At 42.8% G+C, this 13,743-nt stretch overlaps 1 protein-coding gene across 2 annotated transcripts in view; it reads left to right on the top strand.

Annotated features, from left to right (window-relative positions):
* The window catches only part of COL6A5 (collagen type VI alpha 5 chain), a 163,937-nt gene that overhangs the window by 75,684 nt on the left and 74,510 nt on the right, over nt 1-13,743 (top strand). For both annotated transcript variants that reach the window (XM_018052941.1, XM_018052932.1), the window contains exons 25-31: nt 1,407-1,469; nt 2,910-2,960; nt 3,263-3,298; nt 5,218-5,280; nt 8,859-8,921; nt 10,986-11,021; nt 11,142-11,178. In XM_018052941.1, coding sequence (XP_017908430.1) covers nt 1,407-1,469; nt 2,910-2,960; nt 3,263-3,298; nt 5,218-5,280; nt 8,859-8,921; nt 10,986-11,021; nt 11,142-11,178 — 349 coding nt within the window. The remainder of the gene's footprint in view (nt 1-1,406; nt 1,470-2,909; nt 2,961-3,262; nt 3,299-5,217; nt 5,281-8,858; nt 8,922-10,985; nt 11,022-11,141; nt 11,179-13,743) is intronic.

Genomic DNA, 13,743 nt, shown 5'->3' with positions numbered 1-13,743 from the left:
CAGACCACTGGCCTGTTCAGTATCTCACGCCCCTGCTCAGAACCTTTCAGAGGCTCCCTCCTCCAGGGCGGCTTCATGGGCCTGAGAGCCATTCAGTCATACAGGGGGCCTCACTTAGAAGGCACCTGTGCTTGGCTTCATGCTCTGCTTTCACTGTCTGGAAGGTCTTTGCATTTGGGTTAAGGGTCCATGCTTCCATTTGGGACCCAGAAATTATGTCACTTGTCCTAACTTCCCGGAGGCCCTTAGGAAAATCTCCAAACTTTCCAGTAGCTTCAGTTTAGTTGCTCAGTCGTGTCCATCAACAACCCCCAGAGTTTACTCAAACTCATGTCCATTGAGTCAGTGATGCCATCCAGCCATCTCATCCTCTGTCGTCCCCTTCTCCTCCCGCCTTCAATCTTTCCCAGCATCAGGGTCTTTTCCAATGAGTCAGTTCTTTGCATCAGGTGGCCAAAGTATTGGAGTTTCAGCTTCAGCATCAGTCCTTCCAATGAACACCCAGGACAGATCTTTAGGATGGACTGGTTGGATCTCCTTGGGGTCCAAGGAACTCTCAAGAGTCTTTTCCAACACCACAGTTCAAAAGCATCAATTTGTCAGTGCTCAGCTTTCTTTATAGTCCAACTCTCACATCCATACATGACTATTGGAAAGACCATAGCTTTGACTAGATGGACCTTTGTTGGCAAAGTAATGTCTCTGCTTTTTAATATGCTGTCTAGCTTGGTCCAATAGCTTAGAAGACTCTTTGACTCTATTTAATTCTAAAGCTTCCTCCCTCATCTTGCTCCTGTGTAGTTGCCCCGGCTTTTCAGTTTACCTTCCCTTCTCTATACTCATTCTTCCCTTGGTCCTTCTTCCAGCTCGCACAACTCACACTTTAAGCCTCAGCATCCCTGTTTCCCTCCTTTAGGCAGCCAGCCTGCCAGCCCCACCAAATCTGACTTAGAGTCCCCTTCTCTCTGCAGCCATGGCACCCTGAACTTCACCATGTGGTATCAAATTGCATAATTGTCTCTCTTTCTAACCAGAGTATTCTTGATGAGGGAGAACCATGTCAGCTGTGTTCAACAGTTCCTTTTCCAGGACAATAAATAATTGTTGGATGCGTGAATAAATCAGCAAATGAATCCACTCTCCCTGGAGTAAATTTTCCACTCGTTCCCATCTCCATTGGTCCGTCTAGGGCACTGGGAAAGCAGTGCTGAGTCCTGCTTTGTGCTAGTGTGTCCTGCTTGCCTTCAGGAAGATCATCTGTTGTTTCCTACACTCCCTTTCCTTACGGAGCACTCTGGACATTCACGGAGAACACAGAGTGTCCCCAGCGAACAGACAGAATGTCGTATGGTGGAAGCCAGGCTTGATTTTTACTGATCTGAAGCTCTTCTTGCCTCACTCACTAGGGAGAACCTGGGATTCCTGGAGATCCAGGGCCAGTGGGGCAAGTGGGACGGCGAGGAAAGCAGGTATGAGGTTTAAGCACCCCCACCCTTTCTCAGTTCTGAGGGCTCAGTGAAGGGAAGAGGGCTGATATGATCCGTTCAAGCAGCTGGGTCCTGAAGATGTTTTGGGACCTCAGAGGAAGATGTGAGGACATTCCTCTGGCTCCCTGCAGCTTTCATTCTGCAGCTGGTCTGTCTGCTGAAACAAGGGGAGAACAGCTGTTAACAAGGAAAGCGGAATGCAGAGAGAATAATGGATGAGTTCAGTATGTTAACAACATATATGGCCTTGTCAGTTGCAAGTCAGGACAGCCAATTTCCCTTGAGTTCCTGCAAAACTCCAGAGTGATGAGAAGAGGGGAGGATCAAGAAAGATCAAGAAATAGGGTACCTGTCTTAGTGTCTCTGGCTGTGCCAGGATCTCAGTAGTCCACTGAGCCACCAATATAGGAAAAATTAGGAAAATGTTTATTTTATTCTAAAAAATAATGTTTATTAAAATGTTGCACGTAGATATTGTAGAAAGTTGGGTAAGCGTAAAACATGGGAAACGGGGAAGAAAAATTACCCATAATCCCACCATTTTGATATATGTAATATTGATATCCTGGGATACCAAAAAACTTCTGTTTTTCCCTATTAACATTGTATCGTGAGCATATTTCCAAGTCATTACATTTTCCCTCAGTGTTGGCTTTTAATAGCTTCAAAATATTCTACTGAATGTACATGTACCTTAGCTCATTTGACCGATTTCTTATTTCTGGATGTTCAGTTTACTTTCAGTTTTTCACTGTTTTGAATAGCACAGCAATGAACATTCTTGTATGTAACTAAGTTTTTAGATGAAGCCATAATTAATTTCTACATAGGAATTTCTAGAAGTAGCATAGCTAGGTCAAGGAATATGTACGTATTAATTAAGGCTTTAAACCCTATTGCAAGATGCTCTTAGGAAAATTTAAACAAGGTATGAATTGTTGTTATTCAGGAAAAGTATTTGCTTCAGGGCATACGTACCAACAATAGTCATTGTCCTTTTTTTCCTTCTTTACCAATTTTATCTCATTACTGTTTCAAATTGCATTTCTTTGGTTACTAGTGAGGATAACAATTTTCCTTAGTTTATTGGCCATTTATAATTCTCTGAGGAGTTCCTCACCCAGTGTTCTTTGGACTAGCTCTTCATTTTACAGGAAAGTAACCACTGCTGATCTGTGTCTAAATGGCCATCCCTCTGCCTCCTGCAATGTCTGAAAAGCAGAGCTGGCCGGTGAAGTACCAAGGCCATACCAGGAAGTGCAGAAAACTGGGCAACATTTATATTTTAAGAGTTCAAGGTCGTCACCAGGCCCCGTCCATGTGGAAGTCCCCAGGGCTCTGCTCCTGACACCATATCTCCCCAGTATAAGTCACAATTAATTTTCACTCTTAAGAAACTGAAATAAACTGATATGTTCACAGGGTGACTATGGCATCCCAGGCTACGGTCCTGTGGGACGAAAAGGAGTCAAGGTAAATATGGAAAACAATTATTTCTGTAATTGGTGAAAGTCTGTCGCTTGTGTCCAACTCTTTGTGACCCTGTGGACTGTAGCCCACCAGCTCCTCTGTCCATGGAATCCTCCAGGATTGCTGGAGTTACTCCACAATATTGGAGTGGGTTGCCATTCCTTTCTCCAGGGGATCTTCCCAATCCAGGGCTCAAATCCAGGTCTCCTGCACTGCAGGCATATTCTTAACCATTAAACTTAATAATAGAAGAAATGGTTAGACTGCAGAAATGATTTATTTATGTTCTCTGCTGAAAATTGCAGGGTCCACGAGGATTCCCTGGAGATATGGGCCAAAAGGTATGGTGCACACGAGCTTGTCAAACTTGCCGTGATCTTGACCTTCTACATGAGAAGGAAGATAAGTCAGTGGATCTGAATGAAACAGGAAAAAAAAAAAAAAAAAGGCAGGATAATTGGTTGCCTGAGCTTAATGAGAAAAAGGACCATACTTAACTCTTACGAATCCTTAAGTTGGAAAAGATGTCCTTCACTGCCTGATATTCCTTGTCTTGAAACCCTACCTCTAGGTACCCCCTCAAGTTCACTCCTTTGTCTTTTTCTTGATTTCTCTACCCTGGTGATCTCATGCAAAACTCTTAGCTTCTGCTATTGTCCTTTGCCCTTCATTATCATGGCTTCACTTCCTCTTACCTGAAAGATTACAAGAGCCTTCTCTTTGGTTTCCTACTTCCAAATTTAACCTGTCTCAGTTAGTTCAAAACACTACCGTCACCTGATTTTTTTCCAAGGTATGGCTTTGTTATGTTACTTTCTTGATCAAACATCTTCTGGAATTCCTCATTGCCTATTGAATTTGACCTCCAAGGGCTGCGACCAGATGCCCCTTCCATTTCAACCAGAGTAGCTCAGGTTATATGTGTTCTATACACTGGAATTCTGTGATAAGATTTCTTTTAAAAATCTTACAAATGAACTTATTTGCAAAATAAACCTACAGACACAGAAAACAAATGTGTGGTTACCAAAAGGGAAAGTTGGGGAGGGATAAATTAGGAGTTTGGGATTAATATATACACTCTGCTGCTGCTGCTGCTGCTAAGTCGCTTCAGTCGTGTCTGACCCTGTGTAACCCCATAGATGGCAGCCCACCTGGCTTCTCTGTCCCTGGGATTCTCCAGGCAAGAATACTGGAGTGGGTTGCCATTTCCTTCTCAATGCATGAAAGTGAAAAGTGAAAGTGAAGTCGCTCAGTCGTGTCTGACTCTTACCGACCCCATGGACTGCAGTCTACCAGGCTCCTCCATCCATGGGATTCTCCACACTCTACTATAGATAAAAGAGATAACCAACTGTATAGTATAGGGAACTATACTCAATATTTTGTAAAAATTTTTAAGGAAAAAGAATCTGAAAAAGAATATATAGATATGTGTGTGTGTGTGTATGTATAACTGACTCTGCTGTACACCTGAAACTAACATCATAAATCAACTATACTTCAATAAAAAGTCAAATAAATAAATAAAATTATCCTGTCTAGAAGAGTGGCTTCCAATCATTGATGGAAAATATGGGTGAAAAAATAGAATGTCTGAGCTAATTGACTCAACCTCAGTATAGAAAAATAGCCAAGTTTTGAGTCCCCTTAAAACTGCTTTTAATTGATGAATTACCAAAAGAGATTCTTTCCTAGGTGGAGAAGGGTACAAGAAGGGACTATATAAATAACTTTTAGGATAGGAGTTCTCATTGTAAAGGACCAATTTTCTAATTTGCTGATAAAGAGAAAATTAGCATATTTCAATTTACAGATAAATGCGAAATTAGCTTATTGATTAAGGGCTAAATTAGTTTTCCACCCAAGTCAGAATAAATTTGTTTTTACTTTTAACTTTTTGAGAAACGACTCAGGAATTTAGGAAGTAATTCATTGTTTGGTACTTTATAAAGTCAGTACCCCATATGTTTTCCTTGATTTTCAAGCAGTTCTCTTTAGGTATTTTTAGTCACTGATGGAATAGCCAATGGATTGATATTTATGCATAAATGTTTGTGTTCTCAGACAATTAAAATAGTTTCGGGAATATCTAAGTGTATCATTTAGACTTAGTTCTAAACGATAAGAGGAGATAACATTTAATGTTTAGTATGTGATATAGTTACAAAATCAACTAGGCTTTGGTTTGGAGAGAATTATTTTCATATTTTCATAGCAAGCATTTTAACATCTTGATGTCTTACATTTGAATCTTTAGGGTGATGCTGGTGATCCTGGAATTCCTGGGGGGCCTGGACCCAAAGGATTTAGAGGATTAACAGTAAGTGGTCTGCAATTGCAGAAATAATAAATATTTCTTTGAAGATTCTGCCTTTTATGTTATAATTATAAATGTGGATTGTCAATCCAACCCAGGGTTATCTGAAATGCCACTTCCTAGCTGTGTGATCTTCAACACAACTTTTCAGGGCTCTATTGCTGTAACATGAGAGTTAAACTTAATGACACCAAAAGTCACTTTGAGCTCCAAAATTCTATGGTTGCATGAATCTGAACTATTTAAGTTTTCACAGATTGATAACAAGCTGTTCCAATAAATGCCAGTGTCTTCCAGTCTTTTCTAAGACGTATATTAAAGCCCAGAATATTAGCCCTGCGAGTGGAAATCTTCCAATGTGAAGGAGCTGACATCTTCCCACTGTGTCCTGGAGCGTTTTCTGACTATTCCAGTTCCTAGAGCCGTGGTCACTTGAGGTGTTCATTTTAAGGGAGTCTGTTGAGATGTTCTAATAGCAAAGTGCAGAGTGTTATAATTATTGAAAAACAAAACACTGAGACAAGCATCCTTTCATTTTAAAATTGAGTGTTCTATCAATGGTCATTAGCATTGTGAAAGAGATGCAATTCAGTAGATCCAATTTACATCTGGTTGGATAGTTTTCATTAGCATCTGTTTCCATTACCTTGAATTATGGGAAATGATACAGCCAACCCATGTCCTAATGTGTGTGGGGAGTTACTTTTCTTGTTTGATCCTTAGCAGATGGCAGGTTTTTATTACGTTTCCACATGCTCTAGGATATTTGCTTTTTTAAACGCTAATTCTAGCTTATGACTGATTCAGATTTAAGTGCACAGCCAGTGCCAGAGCAAAGGATGTCACTAGATGAAGAAGCTAGGAAGGAAATGGATGTTTACCAATTATTAAGAATGTCGATTTAAAGAGGCTCTTGATGAAAGTGAAAGAGAGGAGTGAAAAAGTTGGCTTAAACCCAACACTCAAAAAACTAAGATCATGGCATCTGGTCCCATCACTTCATGGCAAATAGATGGGGGAACAATGCAAACAGTGACAGACTTTATTTTGGGGGGCTCCAAACTCACTAGTAAAGTAAAGCTCAAAATTCTCCAAGCCAGGCTTTAGCAATACATGAACCGTGAACTTCCAGATGTTCAAGCTGGATTTACAAAAGGCAGAGGAACCAGAGATCAAACTGCCAACATCTGTTGGATTATCAAAAAGGCAAGAGAGTTCCAGAAAAACATCTATTTCTGCTTTCTTGACTATGCCAAAGCCTTTGACTGTGTGGATCACAATAAACTGTGGAAAATTCTGAGAGAGATGGGAATACCAGACCACCTAACCTGCCTCTTGAGAAACCTATATGCAGGTCAGGAAGCAACAGTTAGGACTGGACATGGAACAACAGACTGGTTCCAAGTAGGAAAAGGGTCTGTCAAGGCTGTATATTGTCACCCTGCTTATTTAACTTATATGCAGAGCACATCATGAGAAACACTGGGCTGGAAGAAATATGAGCTGGAATCAAGTTTGCCAGGAGAAATATCAATAACCTCAGATATGCAGATGACACCACCCTTATGGCAGAAAGTGAAGAGGAACTGAAAAGCATCTTGATGAAGGTAAAAGAGGAGAGTGAAAAAGTTGGCTTAAAGCTCAACATTCAGAAAACTCAACATTCAGAAAATATCATGGCATCCGGTCCCATCACTTCATGGGAAATAGATGGGGAAACAGTGTCAGACTTTATTTTTGGGGGCTCCTAAATCACTTCAGATGGTGATTGCAGCCATGAAATTAAAAGACGTTTACTCCTTGGAAGGAAAGTTATGACGAACCTAGACAGCATATTCAAAAGCGGAGACATTACTTTGTCCATCTAGTCAAGGCTATGATTTTTCCAGTGGTCATGTATGGATATGAGAGTTGGACTGTGAAAAAAGCTGAGCACCAAAGAATTGATGCTTTTGAACTGTGGTATTGGAGAAGACTCCTGAGAGTCCCTTCGACTGCAAGGAGATCTAACCAGTCCATCCTAAAGGAGATCAGTCCTGGGTGTTCATTGGAAGGACTGATGCTGAAGCTGAAACTCCAATATCTAGGCCACCTCATGGGAGGAGTTGACTCATTGGGAAAGACCCTGATGCTGGGAGGGACTGGGGGCCGGAGGAGAAGGGGACAACAGAGGATGAGATGGTTGGATGGCATCACCGACTCGATGGACGTGAGTCTGAGTAAACTTCAGGAGTTGGTGATGGACAGGGAGGCCTGGCATGCTGCGATTCTTGGGGTCGTAAATAGTTGGGCACGACTGAGCGACTAAACTGAACTGAACTGAAACTCACTGCAGATGGTGACCTCAGCCATGAATTTAAAAGATACTTATTCCTTGGAAGAAAAGCCATGACCAACCTAGGCAGCGTATTTAAAAGCAGAGACATTGCTTTGCTGACAAAGATCCATATAACCAAAGCTATAGTTTTTCCAGTAGTCATGTATAGATATGAGAGTCGGACCCGAAAGAAAGCTGACAGCCAAAGAATTAATGCTTTTAAACTGTGGTGTTAGAGAAGACTCTTGAGAGCCCCCTGGACTGCAAAGAGCTCAAACCAGTCAATACTATAGGAAATCGATCCTGAATATTCATTGGAAGGACTGATGCTGAAGCTCCAATACTTTGGCCCCCTGATGAAAAGAACTGACTCATTGGAAAAGACCCCAATACTGGGAAAAATTGAAGGTGGGAGGAGAAGGGGACGGCAGAGAATGAAATGGTTGGATGGCATCACTGACTCAATGGACATGAGTTTGAGCAAGCTCCAGGAGTTGGTGATGGATGGGAAAGCCTGGTGTGCTGCGATTCATGGGATCACAGAGAATCAGACACGACTGAGTGACTGAACTGAACTGAACTGAAGAATGGCTATTTAGAATTAAAGATAAAAATTATAGAATCATCTCAATAAATGCTGAAAAAACATTTGACAAAATTCAACATCTTTTCCGTAGAAAAACTCTTAACAAATTAGGTATAGAAGGAATGTACGTCAACATAATAAAGGTCACATACAAAAAATCTGCAAGTAACATCACACTCGACAATGGAAGGTTGAAAACTTTCCTGCTAGGACCAGGTACAAGACGAAAGTGTCCACTTTCTCTACCCTATTCAACATAGTACTGGAAGTCCTAGCTAGAGGAATTACACAAGAAAAGGAAATGAAAGTCATTCTAATGAGAAGGGAAGAAGTAGAAGTGTCTATTTGCAGTTATGTGATCTTATAGATAGAAAATCTTAAAGACTCCATCAAAAAGCTGTTAGAACTGATAAATTCAGTAAAGTTGTAGGATACAAAATCAGCATAAAAAAATACCTTGTATTTCTAGACAATAACAATGAACTGTTGGGAAAATTATTTCGTCTCTGAGTTCTATGAGTAAAAAGGATGGCTATTTATATTAAAGTAAGGAATTTGCTTGGCTTGGATTATTTTTGCTTTTTCTAAATTTTAAAAAGCAATTATAAGGTCTCCTTAAGGCTGAGGGAGTCCCCATGGATAGAGGATGTGGAATCTCATGTATGTTTCTCCCTGCAGCTCACGGTAGGCCTGAAAGGTGAAGCAGGCTCTCCTGGACGCCCAGGCCCCCCTGGACGGAGAGTGAGTACACTCAGGAGAACTAAGTCGTGTGTGGCTTCTTAGGATGCCCGATGGAACGGGCACAGAACTCAAAGTCAGAAACACTGGGTTCAAGTCCAGGTTCTGTTTCTTGCTTCCTGGGTGCCCTTGGACGGGTCTCCGGGTGTATTAGTTTCCTTCTAAGATGATAATGACAGGTCCTGTTTGAACCACCTCCAAAGGCAGCTGCTGTGAGGATCAGATAATCAAATGTGAATGCTCTTTGTAAACTATAAAATTTCAATACAAATATGAGCTGTGACTATTAATTTTTAGGAAGTTTCAAAACAGGGATAGAACTGCATAAGCTTCATTAAGGTGTCCTGACAAGTTGATCAGTTTCCCAAGCCACTGTTATTACGTTCCTGAACTCATGATTTAGATGCTAAAGAGATATGGAGATAAAATTGCAACTTTCCTCTGTGATTGAATTACAAGAGATTCAATTACCTTTGAAGCATTCCTGAGCAGAGCCAGGCTCATCGCTCACTGGCAAGACAGCCACATCTCTATTCTAGCACCTTTTGTGTTACTGTGATATTAACCTGTTTCTCCCCTCCTGAAGAGCACAGTCAAGTAAGAGCGAAATGTTGCCAGCGCCTGTGTTTTGTGTGTGAGGTGCAGAAAGCAGAGTGTAAGGGAGAGAAGAAATTGCTTCTCTTGTTTTGTGCAGCATGACTGTTTTCTGACTACCTGGAAGGGCCCTTTAACTTGCAACTTTATAAAGGAAACAAAAACATGGATCTTCTGTGGAAAACTGAGTCTATAATAGAATGAGAATCAACCAGAGTAAAGGATACTCTGATATAACCTTTTCTTTCTTTTGCATGAGGTAACTAGTGACTGTTGTTAATCACATGGGTGAGAATCTATTTCCTGGGTCAGTCCGGACTGGTCTCCTTTCCAGATTCTGGAGCTCGCCCTGGGGGTCCCACATCTTCCTGCTCTTGTGTTTGGCCGTGCTGGTCTAGACTATGGCTTCTCTGTCCCAGGCCTGTGGTCCTTAGCTTCTCCTGAAGATGTTGCTCCAAGTTATTCCAAGTCTTGGGACCTACTCTCTGTTATCTGGTCTTCTGTAGGATGTGGGCTGTCTGTCCTGTTCATTAGCTGGAAACTGTTCCTCCTTCCGTTTAAATGGCTGAGCATTCTTTTCTGCTTTCTGTTGTCACTTGGAAAGGGAAGACTGAGACTCTGCAACTTTTAGTGAGATGCATATTTCCTGATTTGGATCAGGAAGAAAATATGCCCCCAGAGGGTAAAATCATGGAGACCATCACAGTTCTGGTTAACAGTAGCAGCACACAGAGGAACTCAGCACTAAGCAGACATTTATTTAGCTGCTCATTGGATGGATGGATGGATGGATAGATGGACGGATGCTCAAGTTGTCGTTTAGAAAGAAGTTCTTACACTGATGTCAGTAGTTGAGCTTCTGGAGGGAGAGTCAGTGAAATTGTATAGCAGTCATGAACATGTTATAACATTTTCTGAAGCTAGCATCCTAGCTTTCACTAGCTGCCCAAAGGGATTCATATGTGCAAGCACATTAAGAAACAAATGCCAAGAAGAAGGCTGATCCTCTTAAAAGGAATTAAAAGAGAAAAAGAGAAAAACTCAGTGTCAAGAAAGGCTGCTGAGTGTGTTTAGGAGCCTTCCTTGACTCATCTCACCCGATCATGTGTACTCCTTCCACCCAACACCTTTCAGGATTTACCGGCTTGGTGTGCATGCTCCCCTGTGGAGTGTCCATTTTGCTATGTAATTGCCTTTTTCACATATAGGGTGGCTGTGTGCTGCTGCCAGAAATTTAAATATACTTCAGTAAATGCCTCTCCTTCATGCTATTCCTTGGGAAGCTTACTGTTTATAATTTTAAGTATTCTTACAAGAAATGCCTTCTAAATGTTCTATCCCAGTCTAGGTAGATATTAGCTTAATTGATCACACACTGAAACAGAAAGGTTTATACTCTTGGTGTGTGTGAGGAAATAGCATTGAAGACTCCAGTTCTTCTACTAATAACTTGCTCTGTGTTTGTTTTCCTAGGGCCCTAAAGGGATGGCAGGGCAGCCCGTCCATTCTGTATGTATCTCATTATTCACACCCACACAAAATGCAGCCCATTCCCTGGGAAATGAATATGGCCACTTGGAAATCACCATGCTCATGTTTCTTGTTTTCTCCCTCCTTTTCCACATACAGCAATGTGATCTAATCCAGTTCATGCGGGACCATAGTCGTGAGTATCTGTGTGTGTCTTAGGGCAGCAGTGATGGGTGAGGGCACTTAGGATGAAAACTGTGTGGGGATGCGGAATCAGTAGGCTGGACTCGCTGGTGGAGAAGCCATATGTCTTTGGCAGCAGGCTTGCTCTGAGTGCCTGCTGTGGGAACAGCTCATGACAAAGGTGGAAGGAAGAGACACAAGCCTTAGCTTAGAGGTGTACTTTCTAGAGGGAGAGAAAACACGCCCGTGAGATATGATGTGACCAACTCAAAAGGTGTGTGACTTAGCTCACACGGATAGCAGTTATGTACCCGGGCCTGGAGTGCATGATGTTAAAAGGGAGACGGTGGTGGTTTGAGGTTATATATATGCTGTTGGTGCCTGATTGCTCAATTGTGTCTCGTGTCTGACTTTTTGAGGCCTGATGGACTGAGGCCCACCAGGCCTGTCTGTCCATGGGATTTCCCAGGCAAGAGTACTGGAGTGGGTTGCCATTTCCTTCTCAAGGGGATCTCCCTGATCCAGAAATTAAATCCAAGTCTCCTGCGTTGGCAGGCAGATTCTTTCCCACTGAGCCACCAGGGAAGCTCCTATATGTACACACACACGTGTGCACGCACGCACACACACACACACTCGCGCACGCACACAGAAACACTGGAAACAAATATGAGAAGAGAAATCGGGAAAATGTAGCCATATATTATGTTCGGATGATAGACTTTTAGGTGGTTTTCTTTCTTCGTGTTTCCATTGTGGTTTATAATCATGCCATACACTCACAATCAGAAGAATAGAAAATCCGAGAGACTTACTGAAGGAGATTAGATAAAAATGGAGTCTGCAGATGTATGGCCAGGAAAGACCAACAACAGAATCAAGTCTGAAATACCGTAAGACCAGATGGGGAGAGGTTTGGTACCACCGTGGGTGAGCAGGCAGAGGAAGAGTTGTGAAGAAACTAGATTGGTAGGAAGAGGTGAAGCGTCTCCACATTTCAGAGGGAAAGGAATGCTGCGCAGACCCTAAAGTGAAAGGATCTACAGGCAGCTGATGAGATGGAGTCCTTTAAAGGTGAGAATCAGGGAAGAAACTCAGAAAGCTGGAGTCACTAATGTCCTTAGAGGCGCAGGGATGGATGAGATTCCCAAGAATGTGCAACTAGAGAGACAGATATGGAAACCCAAGGGATGAGCCCAGGGAGTTGCCCTAGCAACAGGGTGGACCTGACCGCAGAAAAAGGCATTGCGGAGAGTCCTGCCGAGTTTGGGCAGCTTGGGAAAAGGCAAAATGCAGCCAACGGAGAGAACTCCAGAGTGAGGTGTTGGGTGGGGTGGGGCAGGGAACCCATGTCAAAGATGTCTCTTGAAAGCTGAATGGCTCTCCAGCACAGTGAGGGGGTGAGAACCAGCCCCGGGCTCAGGGAGAGAACAAGGGGAGGGCCACTGTGGAGAGAAGAGTGTGTGACCTAAATCAAGGACGACCCGAGAGGTAGAGGGGTGGGGAGGTGAGTGCCCGCCTTGGAGGATTTGGGCTTTGAAGGGCACTTTCCAATACTGCCTGAAAGGAGTTAGGAAGTTCGGTGGTGGGAGGGAGTGGGCAGGATTTGTAACCAGACCATGGAGCTGCAGAAAGCAGAACTCAGATGGGGAAAAAGACCTTTGGAGCTAATTCAGACGGTCTTCCTTGATGGCTGACACCCAAGGCCCTGCAGGGTTAGAATCGTGCTCCATCGGGGTTGTTCTTCAGCCCTAGAACAGCTCTAGCCACCCTGGGATGAGGGCCTGGGCCCTGGGAGGCTGTGGAGAATGGGGAGAGAAAGTGGTGGTTGGAATAACATAGGAGGGCCCTAGTAATTAGAGTTTTAGAAGAAGAGACATAATAAACAGGACTTGCAGGAAAAACTAAATATAAAAATATCAATAAAATATAAATACATATATACATAAAAATATAAAACAAGACAAGCAGCTTTGCCAGACTGAAGCCCAGACAAAAGTGTCTGTTCCTAGAGTCTGTGCTTCTGGCATCGCAGCTGGGCTGGAGGTTAACCAATGGGACTTCTCAGTCAGAAGAAGGAGTCTATTTCAGGCCTGGAGATGCAGAGGAGGCGGTGGGCCCTGTGTGCCCTCTGCTGACCCTCAGCATCTCAACAGCTGCTGGATAAAGACGAACAAACGTGCTCATAGGACTGACGTGAGGGGGCGCGGGCTGTGGGCGAGCGGGCTCACAGCTGGGTTGTTGCCAGGGCTAGCAAAGTCTTTCAGTGTCTTGGCATAATCATTTGCTTCCAGGGTGTTGCGTAAAAGGAGCATGGAAATGGTTAGGCTTGTGCTTAAAGATTTACCATTATTTCCCCCTGATTCGTCTCACACTTACCAAGCAAATCACTTGGAGAAACCAGATGCTCAGGAGAAAGCCTTGGGTGTTCCTTCTGTCTGGATACGGAGATCACTCAAACACAGGAGCTGTATTTTTCTTTTTTTTAAGCAGAGACAAAGTTCATTTGGAAATCCCCACAGTTCAGCAGAAAAATAGAGATTCCCAAGGTGTTCATCAAGGAAGACAAGAAGACCAC

Source organism: Capra hircus, chromosome 1, assembly GCF_001704415.2.
Source record: "Capra hircus breed San Clemente chromosome 1, ASM170441v1, whole genome shotgun sequence".
In the NCBI taxonomy this organism is placed as follows: Eukaryota; Metazoa; Chordata; class Mammalia; order Artiodactyla; family Bovidae; genus Capra; species Capra hircus.
The sequence above is the reverse complement of the archived record's forward strand: the minus strand, read 5'-3'. Positions and strand labels throughout refer to the sequence as shown.